Raw genomic sequence first — 25,430 nt, 5'->3', positions numbered from 1 at the left:
AATTATTCAACATATATATTTTGGTGAATGACGACAAAGTCAATAAATAAATAAATAAAAGCTTGTAGAGAGACCCTGCGGGTGACATGAATTCAAATGTCAAATTATTATCTCAAAGTTTTTGAAGTTCAGCGCAGAGGAACGCACGCAGCCACCGGGGGAGAGCTTATATCTCATGACTAAGGAGAACGAGAACGTACATCAGGTTAACCCATTTAAACCGGGAACACATCTGTGTTCTTTGGTTATTCAAAAAATAGCAGATCGACAGGCTCATAGCGCGGCACCGAGTGCCGCGCTACGAGCTTGTAGATCTGCAATTTTTGGGGGAAAATTTGTGGGAAATCGTGGGTCTTTGAATGTATATATTTTTTAAAGCGAACATTTGTAACACAAATCTTTGCTTATGGGGATTCCACAAATGTCTTCTAAATCCTAACAGCTTTTTGGGAAAAAAACGTATGTTGCTATAATTTCTCAAAAATTACATGTATTTGGCCGTGGACCCCCATCTCAAAAGATGTTGTTTCAGGGACCCCCCAGAAGTTGTAACAGAGTAAAAAAAAATGTCGCTTTCAAAAGTATGTAAGATTTGCACAAATCTTTCACGATTTTTCAAAAATAGCAGATCTACAAGCTCATAGCGCGGCACTCGGTGCCGCGCTATGAGCTTGTAGATCTGCTATTTTTTGAATAGCCAAACAAACCAAAAAATTGACACACAGATGCGTTCCCGGTCTTAATGGGTTAAAATGTCCCATCCACTCTCTGTGGCGGAACACACGGTCTGATGGGACATGCAAAGTGGAGCAGCCGTGTGTGTGTGTGTGTGTGTGTGTGTGTGTGTGTGTGTGTGTGTGTGTGTGTGTGTGTGTGTGTGTGTGTGTGTGTGTGTGTGTGTGTGTGTGTGTGTGTGTGTGTGTGTGTGTGTGTGTGTGTGTGTGTGTGTGTGTGTGTGTGAGAGAGAAACGTTGGTCATAGGCATAATGGCCCAAACACAGAGTACTCCGTCCTCTAGCAGGGGATCAATGTGACAGATGTTTAGGCTGTTCTAAATCCATTTAATTGCGTCCTCTGTGTCGTGTCCTCACACAGCATCCGATGCCGCAGTACATAAAGGCTGCAGTGCAAACCATAACTTTTTTTGTGTGTGAATACAATGTTATTTTGTTTGACCAAGCAATCTGTATAGCATTGGTTCTCAAAGTGGGGTCCCCAACAAGGGTCCTTCTTGGGGAGGTTCCAGGCGGTCCCCAGCTAAATTAGTTAAAGGATCTACACCATGAATTTAAAAAAAAAATATATATATATATATATATCATATTGTTTATGTCCCTCAAACGTTTTTCAAAAGGTTTGAGCCTAAATCAAGCCTCAGATATACTCATTCCAACTAACTTCTCTCTGGCTTATAAAGCACTTTCACCTTCACAGTCACTTTCAAAAAGTGCAACTGCTAGTTGTAATAAGGTAGCACTGTTCTTCATGTGCATGTGCATGTGCATGAATAGCCAATGATAGTTAATGAAGACGGAATGCACTTACTTACCCATCGGGCAACCTGAAAGCAAACTCCACTTGCCCGAACCTTTTATTTAATTGCCACGGGCAGTCTGGCAACCGTTAGTGTCAACCACTGGTGTGTGTATATCATAACTGGTCTTTTTTAATGCATTTTCAATTATGTATTTACTCAATTCCTGATTTTTACACTATAACTGTATTGACAGCACGTCCCTTTACCCCCCCCCTGCAGGTCTGAAGCAAAGGCACCTGGGATATGAGGAGGTGAGCCCACACACACACACACACACACACACACACACACACACACACACACACACACACACACACACACACACACACACACACACACACACACACACACACACACACTCTCACTTAGACCACATCCACATCCCACTCACGTGCATGCTGTCCTCTGTCTCTGTCTCTGTCTCTGTCTCTCTCTCACTCACACACACACACACACACACACACACACACACACACACACACACACACACACACACACACACACACACACACACACACACACACACACACACACACACACACACACACACACACACACTCACTTAGACCACATCCCACTCATGTGCATGCTGTCCTCTGTCTTTCGCTGTGAGGCATTTGCCTCCTGGAGAGAAAAGAGATGTGCAGAGGATGTCAGCACTGTCCCCCGCTGAGAGAGAGAGAGAGAGAGAGAGAGAGAGAGAGAGAGAGAGAGAGAGAGAGAGAGAGAGAGGTTGTATAGATCAGGGTCTGGTAATCGTGTGTGAGCTTGTTGTTTGTTTGTATCGGAGAGGTAGGCACCAAATGCACACACATCTTACGTAATCCGCTATTACTACTTCATCTCTTCATTGTCTCTCTCTCTCTCTCTCTCTCACACACACACACACACACACACACACACACACACACACACACAGAGCCGTCTGGGAGAAATGCGGGGCCCGGTGCGAAGTCGCGTGCGCGCGCGCAGCGATTTTGGGCGGATATTTCCGAGTTTTTGGTGGTTATTTGCGGTTATTTCTTTTTATAACTGTTAATAAATGTGATTCTGTTCATAAAAGATGATTTCTTTCTTTTTGCGGGGCCCCCCCAAGCGTGGGGCCCGGTGCGGCCGCACCGCTCGCACCACCCTTCCTGCGGCCCTGCACACACACACACACACACACACACACACACACACACACACACACACATACTGCACACACCTCTTTCTCACTTGCTTACACACACACACACACACACACACACACACACACACACACACACACACACACACACACACACACACACACACACACACACACACACACACACACACACACACACACACACACACGTACACACAGCAGTATAGTTCTCATCTCCAGTAGGCCTTGTCAGACAGTCTTAGAGCAGCATATCATTTCAGGGTCCATTAAACAGCTCCTCCTCCACCGCAGCATAAAGAGTGTCAGCATGAAGCTCCCACCGTGCCTGTGTGTGTGTGTGTGTGTGTGTGTGTGTGTGTGTGTGTGTGTGTGTGTGTGTGTGTGTGTGTGTGTGTGTGTGTGTGTGTGTGTGTGTGTGTGTGTGTGTGAGACATAACCAAAATAGAACCCGGCCCTCCCTCCCTTCTTTCTGCTGTCATCCCTGAAGGACGGCTGACCTGTCAGTAGTTAAATAGCACACTGATGGAGACCTCTCAGCTGGCTGTCAGCAGTTAAATAGAACTGATGGAGAACCTCAGTTGACTGTCAGTAGTTAACACATTCACTGCCAGGGGCTTTCTGATGCTGGCGGGTAGCTTCTGCCAGCATTTTTAAAGAGGTGGTGCCATGGTTTTGCACTTTTTCTGTTTTTCATGTGTCTATGAGGTCGTTTGTTAGAACTTCATTAAGCCCCCTGTTTTTATGGTGTTTTATGTCTTCCCTGACTATTTTGAGTTTCTTCCTGGAGGCTGAAACCTTGAGGGTCAAACGTGCCAATAGAAAAACGGCCCTTTAATGACACAGTAAAATTATACCCTCCCCCTCATTATCCTAACACAGCAGGTGTGGGCATGAGGAGGAGGAGGAGGAGGAGGAGGAGGGACTAGTACAGGTGGGTGGTGCTAAGGTGAGAACCAGGTATACTTAATGAACTGGAGGCGTGTCCACATAAAAACATAATTTTAACACTTTCTGTACACTTTTTTGAAAAAAATCTTCCTCCTAGTATAACCATAATACCTGATGATCATGTTTTAGGGGGAGAAAAAATCTTTGAAAATCACGGCACCCCGTCTGTAAGCATTCTGACCAATTTTTCCACCGAATATTCATCTCCAGTATGATCGATCCCCTGATGGTTGCTAACCACGGAGGAAATCACTGTGCTTCCATGAAGAAAATAAAATAATGTCATTGTGACCTCCCATTCTCTTGTTATACCCAGTTGAAAATAGCATGTTTCGCCCAAAAATACATAGTAAAACACAGGAGCCGAGATACAGGATTTTTAAGTAATAAGTTAACCAGGAAGTGAATGGAGCAGTAAATCTTCGGATCACGTTATCTTGGGTTCTGGACGTAAAACAAACCAAAAAAAACAAACATTAAATGACGGAGATATCCGTCAATGGTGGTGAATATGTTAAATAGAACTGATATAGACCAGTGGTTCTCAAACATTTTCGTGTCAAAGGCCCCTATCCCACCCGCATCTGAAAATGATGCTCTGTGCCAGGGACCCCCCCCCCCAGAAGAGAAGATTTGTGTTGCAAGATTTCAAATTATTTAAAAATAAACACCTTCAAGATGTTTCTGAAATGTTCACAAATAGCAGATGTACATCTTGTATATCTGCTATTTTTGAATAGCCAAGGTAACACATTTCACTGGGGACCCCCTGGAACCCCTCCAAGGACCCCTGGGGCTCCCCGGACCCCACTCTGAGACTTTGAGAACCACTGATGTAGACCCCTCATTTGGCTGTCAGTAGTTAAATAGCAACGTCTGTAGTCTCACATATGAGCTGAGAAGCAAGCCACGGCTGACTGACTGACTGACTGATTGAGTCGTAATCAGTGTTGCCAGATTCTGTGAGAGAAACAAGCAACCAGGTCTAGGAAAACCATCCCAAAAGAAGCAACTATGGGCCACATGAGCGCTTTAACATATACATCAGCTATTTGAAAATAGCAGATCTACAAGCTCACAACGTGTCGCGGTTGGCCAGGGCTAGGCAACAATATCACTTCTTTTTTTTTTAGCAAATACCTTGATATCGATATTGTGACCATAATGTCGTATTATGACAATAATATCATGTTAGATTTTTTTTCTTTCTTTTCGAACATTTTCAAAGACAGCGGAAATGGCAGATTTACAAGCTGACCACTCATCGCAATGTGACATCTCGTGAGCTTATAGGTCGGCTATTTTCACAATATTTCAACATTAAATCATTAATGATATTCTGCATAAAGAGTACTACTTTTGGTACTTTAAGTACATTTTGATACCAATACTTTTGTACTTTTGCTCAAGTAAACGTTTAATTCCGTGCTTGTAACAGAGTATTTCTACATAGCAGTCTTGATACTTTTACTTAAGTAAAACATGTGAGTACTTTTTCCACCACTACCTTTTGGTACAGTTGTCTCCGCCAGGCCGAAGGCAGGCCCGGGACTTTGTTTTGGCCCCTGTCTGTCTGTCTGTCCGTCCGTCCGTCCGCGTGTGTCCGTCCGTCCCTCCGTATGTGTGTAAAAAAAAAAAAATAGGCACGGGATTCCAAGGCTAGTGTGTGTGTGTGTGTGCAGCTACTGTAATCTCCGGCACCGTTGGCCCGATCGACGTGAAACCGCGCACGCACACTCCCTGGAGGCCAGACCCCTGCCTCTGGCCCAAACTTTAAGCGCCACCAGGAGGCCAATTCCTGCAAAACATTTGTTTTGCTATTACTTCTTAACCCATTAAGACCTGAGGCGATTCTTTAAAAAAAATCTAAATCCTAACAGTTTTTTGAAAAAAATGATAAAAAATATTTTTTCACGATTTTTCAAAAATAGCAGATCTACAAGCTCGTAGCGCGGCACTCGGTGCCGCGCTATGAGCTTGTATATCTGCTATTTTTGAATAGCCAAAGGCATCTAAAGTGACACAGAAGCGTTCCAGGTATCAAAAGATGCTTTTGTCCAAACATCACAAATCGGTACACATCTCTATAGTCACGTCATCAAGACTTCAAATTTCATTGGAAATGAATGCTATTGGTTGTGTAGCTTGTCAATCAAAAATCATCACAAGGTAGCCACGCCCCTCCTACAGCATACCCTTACTTTATCATATTTTTTTCCTGGCCCGTGGCTGTGTGTGGTCAAAAGGGACCTTTTTGTTTGTAGCGAGACTATTACAGTTTACTATGAGCCGTTGTACAGGAGGACAGCCTTGGAGCCGTCATTCTCGGCCTGCTTGGCCATCTCAGGCGGGAGGACGAGCTTCGTGGCGGACTGAATCTCCTTGGACGAGATGGTGGAGCGCTGGCTGCGGTTAGCCAATCGAGAGGCTTCGCCGGCGACTCGCTCAAAGCTGTCGCTGACAAAGGAGTTGACGATCGCCATGGCCTTGGAAGAGATGGTGTATTTGGGGCTGATACTCTTCAGGACCTTGTACACGTAGCTATTATAGCTCTGCTTCCTGGTCGTCCTTCTGTGCCCGGTCTTAACACATTGGCTGCCAAAGACGCATATCTGCGTTCTATTTAATTTCTCGCCTGGCTGCCAAAGACGCAGATCTGCGTTCTATTTTTTTTTTCTTTTTTTTTTTTTTTCTTTCTTATTTTTAGACCCAAAGACCAAGGAGATATGATATATCAAAGATTTAAACTCCTATCCACTTCATTGTTAACTTAAAACTTAAAAAATCTGTATCTCGGCTCCTGAGAATTTTTTTTTTTCAATGGAAAATCTCTGGCAGTCTACAGCAAAAAATCTGAAATAATTCTGGCAGGAAATCCGGCTTTCATGGTTTTCCTTGAGCCCTTCTTGCTCGCTGACCTTGCTCGTATAGTCATGGCTTTTTTCTCCGATTGATTCTTCAGAGTAGAGATTGATATCCTTTGTGAGGCCGGTGTTGCAAGGTAATGTCCAGAAGTCACTACAGGCGGTTGGAGTTGTCACAAAAATTCATTCGACAGTTCATTATATAGGGCAATTACATGGTTATATGATGATGACGTTGTGATGTCATTGTGTGCAGTGGTGTAAAGTAACTAAGTACATTTACTCAAGTACTGTACTTAAGTACAATTTTGAGGTACTTTTACTTTTACTGGAGTATTTAAAATTGTCTGTACTTTTACTTCTACTCCTCTACATCTCAGAGGCAAATATTGTACTTTTACTCCACTGCAATTATTTGCAAACTTTACGTTACTAGTTACTTTGCAGATATACATTATTACATTATAAAGCATACATTAACCACTTTAGCCTTATTTTATACCTTGGCTATTTGAAAATAGCAGATCTACAAGCACAACGTGTCGCATCGCGATGCGTTGTGAGCTTGTAGATCTGCTATTTTCAAAGATTTTTGTACTTTTACTTTTGGTACTTTAAGTACATTTTGAACCAATACTTTTGTACTTTTACTCAAGTAAATGTTGAATTCCGACTTTCATTTTGTTGCTTAAAATACACAATGAACGTTATTACCCTAATTATTATGAGGCCTAATAACGGCGTTGCTTCAAGTGGATCTCAGACGATCATGTGATTCATGACCGCTTGGCTCTGAAAAAACGCTGGCAACATTATTAGTTCCAAACTTTTGGGTCTCAACAGCTGAGACTAGAATAGATACATTTGGCGTCTCCCCAGGATGCAAACTTACAAAAATGCTATTTATTAATTGTGAAAATAATGTATTAATTTTTTGAAATAATAATGGGAAGAAATTAAGAAAAAAATGGGCCCGCGACCCAAAAAGGAGTTTGTGCCCCATTAATTGTTTTGGAAACGCAATCGAAGGAAACAAAAGAAGGAATCAAGAAAAGACATCAAGGTATCTACATGTTTACACATAGCATATCCATCCAAACATTATGTACATGATGTTTAAGTAGTGTGCGCGCGCACACACACACACACACACACACACACACACGCACACACACGCACGCGCGCGCACGCGCGCGCGCGCGCGCGCACACGCACACACACACACTACAGAGTACACACACACACACACACACACACACACACACACACACACACACACACACACACACTACAGAGTACACACACACACACACACACACACACACACACACACACACACACACACACTACAGAGTGCGTACACACACACACACACACACACACACACACACACACACACACACACACACACACACACACACACACACACACACACACACACACACACACACTACATAGTGCATACACACACACACACACACACTACAGAGTGCGCGCACGCACGCACACACACACACACACACACACACACACACACACACACACACACACACACACACACACACACACTACAGACTGCACACACATGCACGCACGGATGCACGCACACACACACACACACACACACACACACACACACACACACACACACACACACACACACACACACACACACACACACACACACACACACACACACACACACGCGCACACACACACACACACACACACACACACACACACACACACACAGACACTCCTTTCCTCTTCTTCAGCTGATGAGCATCCTTCAATGGCCACTCTTGTTCCGAAGTGTGTGTGTGTGTGTGTGTGTGTGTGTGTGTGTGTGTGTGTGTGTGTGTGTGTGTGTGTGTGTGTGTGTGTGTGTGTGTGTGTGTGTGTGTGTGTGTGTGTGTGTGTGTGTGTGTGTGTGTGTGTGTGTGTGTGTGTGTGTACCTCTGTGTGTGTGTGTGTGTGTGTGTGTGTGTGTGTGTCTGGCGGACTGTCAAAGCACTCCTGTAATAGAGGGGGGTGGGGGGTGGGGGGATTCAGACACAGGGAAGTCATGAGACCATGTTTGCGTATAGCCTGACCCGAGTCATATGAGCAGAGCCTGGACGTCCCCGGCCCGCCCGCACGAAACCAGGAGAATACAAGCCGGGGAGAGGAGCAGAGAAAGAGAGAGAGAGAGAGAGAGAAGGAGGGAGGGAGGGACGGAGGGGTTGAAAGAAAAAAGTAAGGAAAAAGAAGAGTGGATTAAGGCTGAGGGAGAGAAAGATGTGTGATCTGACATGGCGTCTGAGGGGTTTCGGGGCCCGCTGCGTCGGCTGTTTCTGTGGGGTCGGGCGGCGGCGCGAGGAGAACAGGCCAGGGGAGGAGGAGGAGGAGGAGGAGGAGGAGGAGGAGGAGGAGGTGGAGGAGGAGGTGGTGGAGGAGGAGGAAGGGCAGGAGGGACGGGAAGGGAATGAGATAGAGCTGCGGAGGCATGCGTCTCAAAAGAGCTGGAGTGCCACTTCTCTACCGCCGACCGAGGTAGTGCACACACACACACACACACACGCGTGTTTGTGTGTGTGTGTGTGTGTGTGTGTGTGTGTGTGTGTGTGTGTGTGTGTGTGTGTGTGTGTGTTTGTGTGTGTGTGTGTGTGTGTGTGTGTGTGTGGGGGGGGGGGGGCAGTTATAAAGCCAACAGTGAGTGCGTACAAATGTACATACAAAACTATCATTTTGGATGTCCTGTTTTAGGAATTCACACCCCATGACATCACTTCCTGTACGACGTCACTGTGCTGCGATCTCGATTTGTTTTGTTGCTGTTGTCAGCGTTGTGTGCGTGTGCATGTGTACACTGTTAGAGCGAATGTTATTTTTAAGTCGCACATTCAGCAAGCATGCGGCATGAAGGTCAGCGGCGTGCACACTGTATGTACGCTATGATTCATGACGCGTCTGTGAAACAAATTTGATTACAGCAACAAAAAAGAAAACATGGCAAATGAATCATCTCTCTGTGGAACTACTGTGTGTGACCGACTGTGGTGTAAAGTACTGTAACTAAGTACATTTACTCAGGTACTGTACTTAAGTACACTTTTGAGGAATTTTCACTTTACTGGAGGATCTCCTATTTTCAGTACTTTTACTTCTACTCCACTACATCTCAGAGCCAAATATTGTACTTTTACTCCACTACAATTATTTGAAAACTTTAGTTACTAGTTACTTTGTAGATTTTGATTATTATTACAAAACATACATTAACCACTTCAGCCCTATATATATTTTGGCCATTTGAAAATAGCCGATCTACAAGCTCACAATGCGTCGCATCTGCTATTTTTGGCTAAAGTTCTCCTCAGAAAAGGGATGCTAGGGTTAAGTGGTTAATGTAAAAAAAATAAATCATATCACACAAAGATTTGGCGGACCCCCTGTCGTAACACTGAGGACCCCCTAGGGGTCCCGGACCCCTTATATATTTGTATATATAAGTTGTGAAATTGGACATTCTTCATAATGAGTACTTTCTACTTTTAGTACTTTTAAGTACATTCTGGTACCAATATTGTTGTACTTTTACTCAAGTAAATTTGGAATTCCTGACTTTTACTTGTAATAGAGTATTTCTACAACGCAGTATTGATACTTTTACTTAAGCAAAAAGCAGTACTTTTTCCACCACTGCTTGTGTATGACCGACCGTAATGCATTCTGTTGAGCAGGCAGAAAGTAGAGCGAGGTTTTAGTTGCGTGCATGTGCTTCACGCGGTTCATAAAGTCACCATGTCTGAACTCTGAAGGCCCGCTCGTACGATGCAGATAACAACCCAAGACATGGAATCATGACTCTGTCAGCAGCAGTGTTGATTTTGACAGCAAATCTTGATTTAGTTTCAGTCATAGTCTTTTGAATAAAAATCCATTTAGTTTTAGTCATATTTTAGTCACCTGAAATGTTTCACTGCTTAAAACTAACGACTAAATATCATAAGATTTTAGTCGACTAAATCTACAGTTGATTTAGTCGACTATAATGTATTTTGGCGGTGCCTTGGTGGGGTTTGTAAAGCCTGATTTTACATGCTGAAAATAGCCGATCTACAAGCTCACAACGCGTTGTGAGCTTGTAGATCGGCTATTTTCAGTGCACAACACCCAACATAAAATGACTTGTCTTTTAGTTCTACTGGATCTCTTCTCCAATAGTCCCTCCCTAACATTTTTGTCTAGTTTTTATTTGTTGACGAAATTGTCAATATATTTAGTCTTAGTTTTCGTCACCTTAGCTTAGTTTTTATTCAGTTTTCGTCATAGTTTTTGTCATAGTTTTAGTCGACAAAATCAACACTGGTCAGCAGCAGGTGTCATAGTTCAGTCGGTCTCACAAATAATGATTTCTCTAATAGAGTGCTTTTCTAAGTACCCAAAGACGCTTTACATTGGGGGGGAAGAGAAAACAACTAAAGAAACTAAAGAAACACTAAGAAAAGGCTAAAACCAAGGAATAACATGAATAAAAACACGTAGAATGTTGACACAGAACTCGCAAAATGCCGAAAATGCAAAAAGTATGTACAGTTTGGTCTCTGTGTCCGTGTCCCAGCAGGACTACAAGTTGCTGTGCAGTGGTGGGAAAAGTACTCAAATTATTTACTAAGTAAAAGTACCAATACTGCAATATAGAAATACTCTGTTATAAGTAAAAGTCCAGAATTCTAAATTGACTTGAGTAAAAGTACAAAAGTATTGGCATCAAAGTACTTAAAGTACCAAAAGTAAAAGTACTAAAATATTTGAAAATGGCAGATCTGCAAGCTCACAACGCGTCCTAGCCTATATATAAAATAAGGCTAAAGTGGTTAATGTATGTTTCATAATATCATAATTTATATCTGCAAAGTAACTAGTAACTTAAGTTTTCAAATAATTGTAGTGGAGTAAAAGTACAATATTTGCCTCTGAGGTGTAGTGGAGTAGAAGTAAAAGTATTGGAAATTGGAAATACTCAAGTAAAGTACAAATACCTCAAAATTGTACTTAAGTACAATTAGTTAGAAAGTACTTAGTTACTTTCCACCACTGGTACCTTTATAAATCCACTTGATTTCCCATTAAAGTAGACAGAGAGTGAATGGATGGGAGGGCCACTGTCACTGCGTGGGCAGATGATGGATCGGGGCCCCCCTGGGCCCCCACGGAGCCATGCATCTCCTGGGTCGACACTGTAACGCCTTGCACTGTCAGCGGCTAATGGAGAGCTATATATATATATATGAATGAATGAATGATTTATTTTCGTGTCCGGCTGCCTTTCACAGCCCACCCCTTACGGGATTATTCAGACACATTAAAAAAAAATCCTGTGCCAACTTGCTGACACATTAATTTTTTTAAATAAAAATAAAAATAAAAATAAACAAAATAAAGAACTACCACACTGTATACATAACTCTGATCAGAAGTACAATTTAGTCATCTAATTTTCAAACTAGAGAACAGTGGCGTACCCACTGTAGAGGCAGGACAGGCGGTCGCCTGCCCAACTAAGATCTAGCCTCCCCTAGAAAACCCAAATAACCCGAAAAGCGTGCTTAATGTCCTCAAAGTCACGCATCCAACAAGCTTAGAATCAGATTGGACCTTCAGTTCCAGAGATAATGGCCAAAACATCTTGAAAACGGCCACTTTCGCCGGTTTTCAATTGAGTTGAAATATATTTTTTGGGATATATAGAGATATATAGATACTGTATATATATATATATATATAGAGAGAGAGATATATATACAGAGATGAACATGTCTCTCACCATGTTCATCTCTGCCTGCCTGCCTGCCTGCCTGTCTGTCTGCAGTGGTGGAAAAAGTACTCAAATGTTTTACTTCAGTAAAAGTATCAATACCGCAATGTACAAGTAAAAGTCCGGAATTCAAAATGTACTTGAGTAAAAGTGCAAAAGTATTGGCATCAAAATGTACTTAAAGTATACGCAGAATGTCCCATTTCAAGTTTTCAAATGTATACAAATCTTTTGAAAATAGCAGATCTACAAGCTCATTGTGAGCTTGTAGATCTACTATTTTCAAATGGACCGAAATGTATATAGGGCTGAAGTGGTTAATGATAATAATCACAATCTACAAACTATAGTAACTTTTAAGTTTGATTCAAATAATTGTAGTGGAGTAAAAAGTACAGTATTTGCCTCTGTCTGTCTGTCTGTCTGTCTGTCTGTCTGTCTGTCTGTCTGTCTGTCTGTCTGTCTGTCTGTCTGTCTGTCTGTCTGTCTGTCTGTCTGTCTGTCTGTCTGTCCGTCCGTCCGTCCGTCCGTCCGTCCGTCCGTCCGTCCGTCCGTCCGTCCGTCCGTCCGTCCGTCCGTCCGTCCGTCCGTCCGTCCGTCCGTCCAGCATCCATGGAAGGATGTCTCTTTGTCCATCCATCCATCCATCTGCCTCTCTCTCCCTCCTCAGCTGAATGACCCATCAGACCCGTCCTTCTCCAAGGCCGAGCCCCACTGGTTTCACACCCTGCAGGTGCGCAGGCTTCGGGTGCAGAGGGGGCGGAGCAACAGCGACCCCCTGGGCGGGAAAGCCTTCGAGCCGACCGACTTCAAGTGGGTGAGTGACCGTTCGTTTGTGTCCTCCGTTTTACTCAGTGGTGGAATAAGTACTCCCATTTTTGGGCGGTGTAGCCGCCCCTATAAGTGGGGTTGACACCTCGTTAGTATTAGTTTCCCGCACTGTGATTGGCCCAGTTAGCTGTACTGTGATTGGCTGACTCTATTGGCTGACTCTATTCAGCACTGTGATTGGCTAGCGAGACACATGATGACATTAATAACCTATAAATAAGATTATGGACTTCCAAAAATGCATTTTTTTGGAAGTGAGCTTCCATCACTATGATGACCAATAAAGATTCTTTTCAATAAATGTATTTCTTTTTTGAAGTGAGCTTCCATCACTATGATGACCACTGTGATGACCACACCGCCCACTTCACACTGGGTGTGATTTTTTACTTAAAGGTAGGGTAAGTGATTTTCTATGGTTAAAATAAGTGTTAAATAGCTCTATATTCTGATAGTACTCATTGCTATAGAGTGTTTGTTCAGTAAAAGGAGTCTCCTTGTCTCTCCAGCTCTTTATTAAACAGAAAATGCATTTTCGTTTCAGTTTCAGTTTCATTTCCAATTTTATCCAATCAGGATAGAGAATTCAATCAGGATATAGATTAAACAAGTGAAATTGGAAGTGATGACAAATGAGCAGACAAAATTGGAACTGTAACACTAAAAAAATGAAGCTTAAAAATGGGTACTTTCTCCTGATTGGCTGAGATTTTGACACCTACCGAAAAATGTATTTTCTGTTTATTAAAGCGCTGGAGAGACGGGGAGACTCCTGTTACTGAACAAACACTCTATAGCAACCAATGATTACTATCAGAATATAGTGCTTTAACCTTTTAACAAAATACCTTTTGTTTTAACCAAAAAATATCACTTACCCTACCTTTATGTACTGTAAAAGTATCAATACTGCAATGTAGAAATACTCTGTTACAAGTAAAAGTCCGGAATTCAAAATGTACTTGAGTAAAATGTACAAAAGTATTGGTATCAAAATGTACTTAAAGTACCAAAAGTGAAAGTACTAAAATGTTTGAAAATAGCAGATCTACAAGCTCACAACGCGTCGCCATGCGACAAGTTGTGAGCTTGTAGATGTATAAAATAGGACTAAAGTGGTTAATGTATGTTTTACAATATAAATAAATAATGCTTCTACTTGTGCAGGGTTAAAGGGATAGTTCACCCCCAAAATGACTTTTTTTCCTATCGATTTGTCACCCCATGGAAACTTGGATATTTTTTAGTTTTTTGTCGTATTCCTAAGCCAATAATTTCATGACCGGCAGAGGTTCCGGTAAGAGACACAAAGGAGACTCTTTTGGGTCTCTTAACCTACCGGAGCCACTGCCTACCGGTCGGTTGGTCATCAAATTATTGGAAAACCAAAAAAAAAAGTCCATGAATTCAACTCTCCATGGGGGTGACTAATCGATAGGAAAAAAAAGTCATTTTGGGGGTGAACTGTCTCTTTAAGAGTTGTATAAAGGCAGGTGTCCAGCAGGTGGCGTACACTACAGTATGTTCCTACAGTCTTTAATGTGTGTGTGTGTTGTGTGTGTGTGTGTGTGTGTGTGTGTTGTGTGTTGTGTGTTGTGTGCTGTGTCAGAACACAGGGCTACAGTTTGGAACGGCCAACTCCTACCTGAACCTGGAGAAGCTGGGAGAGGGGGCGTACGCCACCGTCTATAAGGGAATCAGCAGGTACAGTACACCCTAAAAAAAAACAACAACGCACGGGCAGTGGTGGGAAAAAGTACTGACATTTCTTACTTAAAGGGATATTTCACTTAAAAAAAAAAAACTTTTGGTCATTTTATCGCCTACTCAGGCTTTTGTGAGCAGGGTTGCCAGATCTGCGTATTATTATAATTTCCCCGCACGATTGTGCTTGAAAATAGTCCGATCTACAAGCTCACAACGTGTCGCGACGCGTTGTGAGCTTGTAGATCTGCTATTTTCAAATAGCTGATTGTATTATGTTAAAGTGCTCATTTGGCCCATAGTCGCTTCTTTTGGGCTGGTTTCCTAAGATTTCTCCTTACTTGTTTCTCTCACAGAATCTGGCAACACTGTTTGTGAGCCCCCTGGACCGTTTTTAAGTTGCTTGATTCAGTATGTGGATGTTTGATATTCATTTTATCAGACACGCCCCCTTCCTATACAAACCCATTATAACTTCAAACTCCATTTTAGCCATGTTAGATTCATCAGAAACACCCGTCCTTGGTTCTGGTGACTGATATACAGTGGTGGAAAAAGTACTCAAATTCCACACTTAAGTAAAAGTACCAATACTGCAATATAAAAATACTCTGTTACAAGTAAAAGTCCAGAATAAAAAACTTACTTGAGTAAAAGTACAAAAGTATTGGCATCAAAATGTACTTAAAGTACCAAAAGTAAAAGTACTAAATATTTGAAAATAGCAGATCTACAAGCTCACAACGCGTCGCATCGCGACGCGTTGTGAGCTTGTAGATCTGCTATTTTCAAATAGCCTATTTCAAATAGCCTAGGTTTAAAATAGGTTTAAAGTGGTTAATGTGTGTTTCATTATATCATAATTTATATCTGAAAAGTAACTAGTAACTAAAGTTTTCAAGTATATGTAGTGGAGTAAAAGTACAATATTTGCCTCTGAGATGTAGTGGAGTAGAAGTAAAAGTATTGGAAATTGGAAATACTCAAGTAAAGTACAAATACCTCAAAATTGTACTTAAGTACAGTACTTAAGTAAATGTACTTAGTTACTTTCCACCACTGCTGATATAGTCCTTCTAATACTGTACGTGAGGAGACCGTGTTGAGAAAGCACGGCCCCCTCGCGTATTAGGAGGGCAGGATGAGTCACCAGAACCAAGGAAGGGTGTTTCTGATGAATCTAACATGGTTAAAATGGATGCAGGAGAGATGAACGCTGGAGCAAACACAGACAATTTAAGCCTTTTATTGTTTAAGTGCAAGTAATAGTTGACTGACGTTTCGGTCTTTCGACCTTCCTCAGAGTCATGGGAATGCCATGACTCTGAGGAAGATCGAAAGACCCAAACGTCAGTCAACTATTACTATTTACTTGCACTTAAACAATAATTAATTTGTCCGTGTTTGCTTCAGCGATCATCTCTCCTGCGTCTATTGTCCCTACCCTTGTGATGCACCGGACTGGCCGTTTAAGGGCTGAATCCCTTTGTTCTCATGGTTAAAATGGAGTTTGAAGTTATAATGGGTTTGTATGGGAACCGGGTGTGTCTGATAAAATGAATATCAAATATCTACGTACTGAATCAAGCAACTTCAAAACTGTCTGGGGGGCTCACAGGAAAAAAAATGACCCAATTGTTTTTTTTAAGTGAAATATCCCTTTAAGTAAAAGTATCAGTAAAGGCCTGTGTTCAAAATGTTTCTTGAGTAAAAGTACAAAAGTATTGGCATCAAAATGTACTTAAAGTACCAAAAGTAAAAGTACTAAAATGTTTGAAAATAGCAGATCTACAAGCTCAGGCGTTGTGAGCTTGTAGTTCGGCTATTTTCAAATAGCCTAGGTATAAAATATGGCTAAAGTGGCTAATGTATGTTTTATAATGTAATAAATTGGAAAGTAACTAACTCAAGTTTTCAAATAATTGTAGTGGAGTAAAAGTACTCCACTGTGTAGACCAGCAGTAGGGGTGGGGCATAGCGTACCGCGTATGCTTTGCCAGAGGCTGCGGCGATTCCATACGATTCCGTGTACAAGTTGAGAGCAGATGTTGTGGGTTTTGGCCGCATCTGCCCAAAATGCCTGAGTCACCTCTCCGGGTTTAATTTAACATCCAAAAGGGTGTAAAAGGAATATACCTTTCAGCTTCGGCCGGTCCAAACGGCTAGCAGAATGCAGCGTTTTTGCTGCCTAATAATAGTGTTGTTGTGAGACCCGTCCTGTAAGCAGTGGTGGAAAGTAACTAAGTACATTTACTTAAGTACTGTACTTAAGTACAATTTTGAGGTATTTGTACTTTACTTGAGTATTTCCAATTTCCAATACTTTTACTTCTACTCCACTACATCTCAGAGGCAAATATTGTACTTTTACTCCACTACATTTACTTGAAAACTTTAGTTACTAGTTACTTTTCAGATATAAACTATGATATAATGAAACACACATTAACCACTTTAGCCCTATTTTATACCTAGGCTATTTGAAAATAGCCGATCTACAAGCGTTGCGAGCTTGTAGATCTGCTATTTTCAAATATTTAGTACTTTTACTTTTGGTACTTTAAGTACATTTTGATGCCAATACTTTTGTACTTTTACTCAAGTAAATTTTGAATTCTGGACTTTTACTTGTAACAGAGTATTTTTATATTGCAGTATTGGTACTTTTACTTAAGTAAAGAATTTGAGTACTTTTTCCACCACTGCCTGTAAGTTAGTAACCCATTAAGACCGGGAACGTCATTTTTAAGATTTCTTTGGCTTTTCGAAAATGGCAGATCTACAAGCTCATAGCGCGGCACTCTACGAGCTTGTAGATCTGCTATTTTTGAAAAATCTTGACAATTTGTGCGAATATTTGAATATATATATTTTTATAGCGAACATTTGTAACTCAAATCTTTGCTTCTGGGGGGGTCCTTGGAACAAAACATTTATAGATAGGGGGTCCGCGGCCAAATATCTATCTAAAAATGTTTTCTAAATCCTAACAGTATGTTGCTATATCAGTGGTGCTCCATCCTTTCCATGTCAAGGACCACCCAAAATTATATGTATTTGGCCACGGACCCCCCGCGGCCAATACAATATGTTGTGTACTCAACAATTTGTTGTGTACTCAAGTAAATTTACTTTAGTAAATTACTTAGTTTACTTAGTTACTTTACACCACTGATGTCAAGTAAAATGCCCATGCAATCTCCCTGGAACTCTTTATTAGTCCGTTATATAACAATAACAGGGCTCAGATCTCATAAACTTCTGAATTTGATAAGGTCATCCCCGCCGCGTATAAAAAACAGAGCATGCCTAGAAGTTATTTTTTTTCTGGCGACCTGCCACTAACATGCACACATGTACTGTACAATATTGAGGTACTTTTACTTTACTGGAGTATTTCCAATTTTCTGCACTTTTTCTTCTACTCCACTACATCTCAGAGGCAAATAATATACTTTTACTCCACTACAATTATTTGAAAACTTTAGTTACTAGTTACTTTGTAGATTTTGTTATTATTATTACAAAACATACATTAACCACTTCTGCCTTATCTACATTTCGGCCATTTGAAACTAGCAGCTACAAGAAACTAGCTACAAGAAACTAGCATCTACAAGCTCACAATGCGTCGCGATGCGACGCATTGTGAGCTTGTAGATCTGCTACTTTCAAAAGATTTTTATCCATTTGAAAACATGAAATAGGACATTCTGCCTAATGAGTACTTTTACTTTTGGTGCTTTAAGTACATTTTGATACGAATACTTTTGCACTTTTACTCAACTACATTTTGAATACTGGACTTTTACTTGTATTGGAGTATTTCTACGTTGCACTATTGACACTTTTACTTAAGTAAAAAATGTGAGTACTTTTTCCACCACTGTGCGCGATCCGCTTCCATATAAGGAAAAAAAACAACACGGATCACAAGACCACCATTGGCTCAGTGGAAACACCTCCTAGGAAATGGGTTTTAATTGGATCAGGGGGTCTCTCTGAAGTTTGATTCGCCCAGGAGTTTGTTGGGTCGTAAAGTGGTTCATGAGGAGACGTTTAGGTTTTTTTTTTTGTCAATGCAGGAAGAGGAAGTGAGGCGGGTGGGGGGGCTTTTTTTTTTAGTTCAAATATGATTATTTTGGGGGTCCAGAGTTCAAATATGATTATTTTGGGGGTCCACAGTTCAAATATGATTATTTTGGGGGTCCACAGTTCAAATATGATTATTTTGGAGGGTCCACAGTTCAAATATGATTATTTTGGGGGGTCCACAATTCAAATATGATTATTTTGGGGGTCCACAATTCAAATATGATTATTATGGGGGTCCACAGTTCAAATATGATTAGTTTGGGGGTCGCGGCCTGAAAAGTTTGAAAACCCTTGGACTAGGGTTCATGCTACTTACTATGAACTTGCAGCTCGCACAAGTTGCAGCTGGAGTCTGTTAAATGTCTGAATTGTAAATTGCATGCTGATGTCTGGCTTTCTGCTTTGTGAGTTTTATGGTTCATTAAAAAAAGAACGTTCTCTCCCTCTCTTTATCTCCACTCTCTTCTGTCTGTCTGTCTGTCTGTCTGTCTGTCTGTCTCTCTCTCACACACACTCTCACACACACACACACACACACACACACACACACACACACACACACACACACACACACACACACACACACACACACACACACACACACACACAGGATTAATGGTCACCTGGTGGCTCTGAAGGTGATCCGCATGAAGACAGAGGAGGGAGTACCATTCACTGCAATCAGAGAAGGTGACACACATGCACACGCACAAGCACACACACACACACACACACACACACACACACACACAAAAATGACCACCAATGAGTCTCCACATTAATCCATCTGTGTGTGTGTGTGTGTGCGTGTGTGTACTGTGTGTTTACAGCCTCTCTGCTGAAGGGTCTGAAGCACGCCAACATCGTGTTGCTCCACGACATCATCCACACCAGAGAGTCTCTCACCTTCGTGTTTGAATATGTGGTGAGTAACGTGATTATATATCATAACCACATGTGTACTGTATATCAGTGTTTGAAGTGGCAATCTTCTTTCCTCCCGGTTAGATTTGCACACTTCTGTGTTGCAGTCCCTCCCTGGCAATCAGCTTGACGCACAAAATACGTCTTCAGACAGTAAAAAGTTAACAAAGGTGCTTTACTTAAATTAGAACAGTACAACTTATTTTTATATTGTGAGTGTGGTCAAAAAACTGTGTTGCTCCCAACACTGCTTCACTTTAGTGAACAAACAGAAAACTCCACCAGACTAAGTGAGTTACTAATCAATTAAAAAGGGAGCATCCCAAAGGCTGAGGCTTAATTACCCAGTGCAATCAAAGAGCCTATGCACAGCAGTGTTGATTTTGACAGCTAATTTTTATTTAGTTTCGTCTTTTGAATAAAATTACTTGTAGATCTGCTATTTTCAGAGCGCAACACCCGAGTGCAACCAAACTTGTCTTTTAGTTCTACTGGATATCTTCTCCACTAGCCCCTCACCTCACTAACATTTTAGCCTAGTTTTTATTTGTTGCTTGGAGCTTGTACATCTGCTATTTTTGAATAGCCGACATATAAATGGAGAACCAATGCTATGTATTATAGATCAGCCATTGTCAACTGGTGGTCCTCAGACCAGCACCTCCCAGTGGGCAGCGGAGGAGTTGCTGCTGCCCAAATAGTGATTTTTTTTTGCAGACTAATTACAGACATGGCTTAACCCATTAAGACCGGGAAAGCATCATTTTAAGATTTCTTTGAGCTATTCAAAAATAGCAGATTTACAAGCTCATAGCGCGGCACAAGCTTGTAGATCTGCTATTTTTGTAAAAAAAAAAACTTGAACATTAACATTAACAACACTTTGTGCAAATCTTTGAATATGTATTTTTTTAAAGCGAACATTTGTAAAATATTTTGTTCCAGGGACCCCCCCCCCCCAGAAGCAAAGACTTGAGTTAAAAATGTTTGCTTTAAAAACATATATATTCAAAGATTCGCACACATTTTCGAGATAAAAAAAAAAAAAAAAAGCAGATCTACAAGCTCATAGCGTGCACGCTATGAGCTTGTAGATCTGCTATTTTTTGAAAAATCTTGAAAATATAATAAACATTTGTGAATTATTTTGTTCCAGCAGGGACCCCAGAAGCAAAGATTTGAAAAAAAATTATACATTCAAAGATTTGCACACATTTTCCAACAATAGCAGATCTACAAGCTCATAGCGCGGCAGCTTGCATATCTGCTATTTTTGAATAGCCCAAAGAAATATGAAATGACACAGATGCGTTTCCCGGATTGAATGGGTCAATAAACCTCATCAGAAAAAAAAAGGATTGGGAGCACATCCAGAGCCCTTTGAAAAGCTGAATAAAGCCCCTTTGTTCACTTTATAAAGTGTTATTTCAGTGTGTGGTCCCATCTTGACACACCTCCAGTCACAGATGGATTAAAGTTGGCACTCGCCACGACTGAGTTCAGTCATTTGGATCCCATAACATTAACAAGCGTCAACGAGTGACTCAGTGCTGGAAAATGTACTTGCATTTTTTACTTAAGTAAAAGTATCAATACTGCAATGTAGAAGTACTCCGTTACAAGTAAAAGTCCGGAAAGTACAAAAGTATTGGTATCAAAATGTACTTAAAGTATCAGAAGTAAAAGTACTAAAATGTTTGGAAATATAGCAGATCTACAAGCTCACAACGCGTCACATCGTGACACGTTGTGAGCTTGTAGATCGGCTATTTTCAAATAGCAGTAGTTAATGTATGTTTTATAATCTAATAATTTATATCTGCAAAGTAACTAGTAACTAAAGTTTTCAAATAATTGTAGTGGAGTAAAAGTACAATATTTGCCTCTGAGATGTAGCGGAGTAGAAGTAAAAGTATAGACAATTAGAAATAGTCCAGTAAAGTAAAAGTACCTCAAAATTGTACTTAAGTACAGTACTTGAGTAAATGTACTTAGTTACTTTACACCACTGACGAGCATCAGCTGGACACAGACACACACACCTGCCCTCTGCAGTGCTCCAATTTGAAAGTGACTGGAGTCTCATTTCTCTCCAAAAGCCCTTGAATATGATGGAATATGATTAAGGATTACTGTGTTTATGGTAAGCTCACATTTCGTATCACACACACCATACAGTAAGAACTCCTGTAAGAACTTATTTAAAAAAATTAAACAAAAAAAAAGTTAGATTCAACTTCAGTTAATTATTCACAAACGAGAAAGAAGAGTAGCAAATAAAGGTAAAAGTTAGGGGAAAAAATAAAGATTTCTGAGTGCATTGGCCAGGGACCGCCTGCAATACCTCCGTGGACAGTGGTGGTCCGCGGACCACCGGTTGAAAACCCCTTGCCATAGAAGCCAACGTGTGTTTTATGGAAGCGCGCTGCGCACCGAAAGTAGCCCATCCACAAGCTCTCAATGCGTCTTTGTAGATAGGCTAGTTTTGCTTATTATTTTAAGAGTAGAACATTTGAAGTTGTCGAACTAGCAATATGTTCAGAAGCATCTTCCATAAAATATGTAGAACAGCACGAACAATATTACTAAAACATCAGAATGTTTTTATTTATCATATCTTATGTATAAATAAGCAAACCTCTGTCATCAAAATATGTCCGTCCTTCCCGGTTCTCCTCAGTGGCTGGAGCAATTGATTTGAATTTTTACAACAACGCCCGTTTTTCACTTTCCCAGCGTTTTTGCGAACGCAGCGGAAGGAGGTGCGCCGAAGGCGCAAGTGGAGCTTACTATGAAACCGTGCTCGGGTTGTGTGTCTGTCTGTGTGCAGTATTGTGTGCACTGCCTGTGTGCAGCCGCGCCCCCATGTGACTCACGCTCTAATTGGCTGCTGACAGATCTCAGAGTAGAGTGTGGCTGAAATCCGCCTGCCCCTGGGTGACTAATTACACTCCTCTGAGAGAAATATAGCAGCTACAGTAAAAAATAACACATCTAAAAGCATCTACACGAGTTCATCTATTGGGATATCTAAGAATTCCATGTCATTTGTGCATTTTTCAGGCCGGATGGCAAGTTGAAAATGCCTTAGTTTGAGGACAGTTTGAGATCTTATTATTGTTATTTTCGAGCTGCGTTCGCTTCCCGCGTTCGCGCCTCTTACTTGTTTATGTAAACGCCGGAGATTCGGAGTTCGGGCTATGGGCTCTATCGTCGCCATGGTTACAGCCCCGCACGCTATGGGATGATCAACCTGCACATGTGTGGATAGATCATAACAGCAATATACTGTAAATTTTAGATCATAACAATAACATATTGTACATGTAACCTGCTCTATCCTAGTCAGTCAGATGGTGCTCAAAACAAAGACCCCATTCTTAGTTGCTTTTCTTAATAGTGATAATATTAGTTTTTCCTCAAATCTCGCTGCTCGTTGTGATAAATCCCACTATTTGGTCAAGTCTGTCATGGTGTGTATCGACTGACACCAAGCACAGTCTGCAAAGTTTAATGTGCACTGGACCAAGTTCAAATCCAGAGGATTTCCATGAGGTTCACGTTTCTTAGTCGGAGCCTCCCCACCACGTATACACTGCAAAAGCCTTCATTCAACTATGTGACCCTTACGGTTCAATTTGGTTCCATATGCAGACTCTCACAGAGTTACAAATGGATAAATTAAAAGTAGGGCAAGTGATATTTTTTTGTTTTTTTTTGTTAAAATGTCAACATATTAATTTTTTGATTTATTTGGCTATTCAAAAATAGCAGAGATACAAGCTCATGCCGCACAGAGTGCCGCGCTATTTTTGAAAAATTGTGAACATTTGTGCAAACCTTTTGAATGTATATATATTTTTTTAACCGAACATTTTTAACTGAAATCGTTGCTTCTGGGGGTCCCTGGAATAAAATATTTTTGAGATGGGGGTCCGCAGCCAAATACCTAACATTGTGGGGGTCTTTGACATTTTAAGAAAACTGTTAGGATGTAGATTTTTTTTTTTAAATCGGTCTTAATTGGTTAACAAGAAATGTCGGCCATCTTGGCTGTAGAAGGCGCTGTGGTGGTGGGTGGGAGACCCCCTGATTACACAAACGGTACTATTTAACGGATCGTATAAGTAAATGAACGTTGGCATTCAGGATAATAACGGAGTCAACTCAAGGGGATGTATAATTTTCTCCTCCTATAAACGGGTATAGGCCTACAACATGTTGTAAATGCCTCCCCCTCTCTTTCTCTGCCTGCAGCAAACAGACCTGGCCCAGTACATGATCCAACACCCAGGGGGCCTGCATTCATACAACGTCAGGGTACGTTTAATACACTCTGTCTGTCTGTCTGTCTGTCTGTCTGTCTGTCTGTCTGTCTGTCTGTCTGTCTGTCTGTCTGTCTGTCTGTCTGTCTGTCTGTCTCTCTTCATGTCTGTCTGTCTGTCTGTCTGTCTGTCTGTCTGTCTGTCTGTCTGTCTGTCTGTCTGTCTGTCTGTCTCTCTTCATGTCTGTCTCTCTTCATGTCTGTCTGTCTGTCTGTCTGTCTGTCTGTCTGTCTGTCTGTCTGTCTGTCTGTCTGTCTGTCTGTCTGTCTGTCTGTCTCTCTTCATGTCTGTCTGTCTGTCTGTCTGTCTGTCTGTCTGTCTGTCTGTCTGTCTGTCTGTCTGTCTGTCTGTCTGTCTGTCTCTCTTCATGTCTGTCTCTCTTCATGTCTGTCTGTCTGTCTGTCTGTCTGTCTGTCTGTCTGTCTGTCTGTCTGTCTGTCTGTCTGTCTGTCTGTCTGTCTGTCTGTCTGTCTGTCTGTCTGTGGTGTTGATTTTGACAGCAAATTTTAGTTGACTAAATATCTTAGTTGACTAAATATCATAAGATTATAGTCGACTAAATCTACAGTTGATTTAGTCGTCTAAAATGTATTTTGGCGGTGCCTTGATGCCGTCGTGCTGATGGCTGATTTTTACACTTGGTTGCATGCTGAAAATAGCCGATCTATAAGCTCACAACGCGTCGCAGGCTTGACATTGAAATGGCTTGGCATTGTAAAATGACTTGTCTTTTAGCTCTACTGGATCTCTTCTCCACTCGTCCCTCCCTAACATGTTAGTGTAGTTTTTATTTGTTGACGAAATTGTCAATATATTTAGTTTTAGTCATCATAGCTTAGTTTTTATTCAGTTTTTGTCAACGTTTAATTTTGTCATAGTTTTAGTCGACAAAATCAACACTGTCTGTCTGTCTGTCTGTCTGTCTGTCTGTCTGTCTGTCTGTCTGTCTGTCTGTCTGTCTGTCTGTCTGTCTGTCTGTCTGTCTGTCTGTCTGTCTGTCTGTCTGTCTGTCTGTCTCTCATTTCCTTCTTGAGTGTCTGTAGCTCATGTATGAAGCAGGTTAAAGTTAAATATTAAAAACATATCGTTGCTGTCTGGCAGAAACTTCTTGTCGCCATATTTTACATTTGTTGTTTTTTTCATAAATGAACGCCCTACTCGATCATACCACAGCGTCGCGCGAAAGCATTAAAAGTAGCAGATCTGCAAGCACGCGTTTCGAGCTTGTATTGTGGATCTGCTTTTTGAATTT

At 41.3% G+C, this 25,430-nt stretch overlaps 1 protein-coding gene across 1 annotated transcript in view; it reads left to right on the top strand.

Annotated features, from left to right (window-relative positions):
• Positions 1 to 25,430, top strand: part of cdk15 (cyclin-dependent kinase 15) — a 104,913-nt gene that overhangs the window by 17,953 nt on the left and 61,530 nt on the right. The window contains exons 2-7 of the mRNA XM_080422652.1: positions 1,757 to 1,788; positions 12,970 to 13,116; positions 14,740 to 14,834; positions 19,540 to 19,619; positions 19,760 to 19,854; positions 24,111 to 24,173. Coding sequence (XP_080278778.1) covers positions 1,757 to 1,788; positions 12,970 to 13,116; positions 14,740 to 14,834; positions 19,540 to 19,619; positions 19,760 to 19,854; positions 24,111 to 24,173 — 512 coding nt within the window. The remainder of the gene's footprint in view (positions 1 to 1,756; positions 1,789 to 12,969; positions 13,117 to 14,739; positions 14,835 to 19,539; positions 19,620 to 19,759; positions 19,855 to 24,110; positions 24,174 to 25,430) is intronic.

The sequence above is a fragment of the Gymnoscopelus braueri genome (genome assembly GCF_963280865.1).
Source record: "Gymnoscopelus braueri genome assembly, chromosome: 24".
NCBI classification, from domain to species: Eukaryota; Metazoa; Chordata; class Actinopteri; order Myctophiformes; family Myctophidae; genus Gymnoscopelus; species Gymnoscopelus braueri.
The sequence above is the reverse complement of the archived record's forward strand: the minus strand, read 5'-3'. Positions and strand labels throughout refer to the sequence as shown.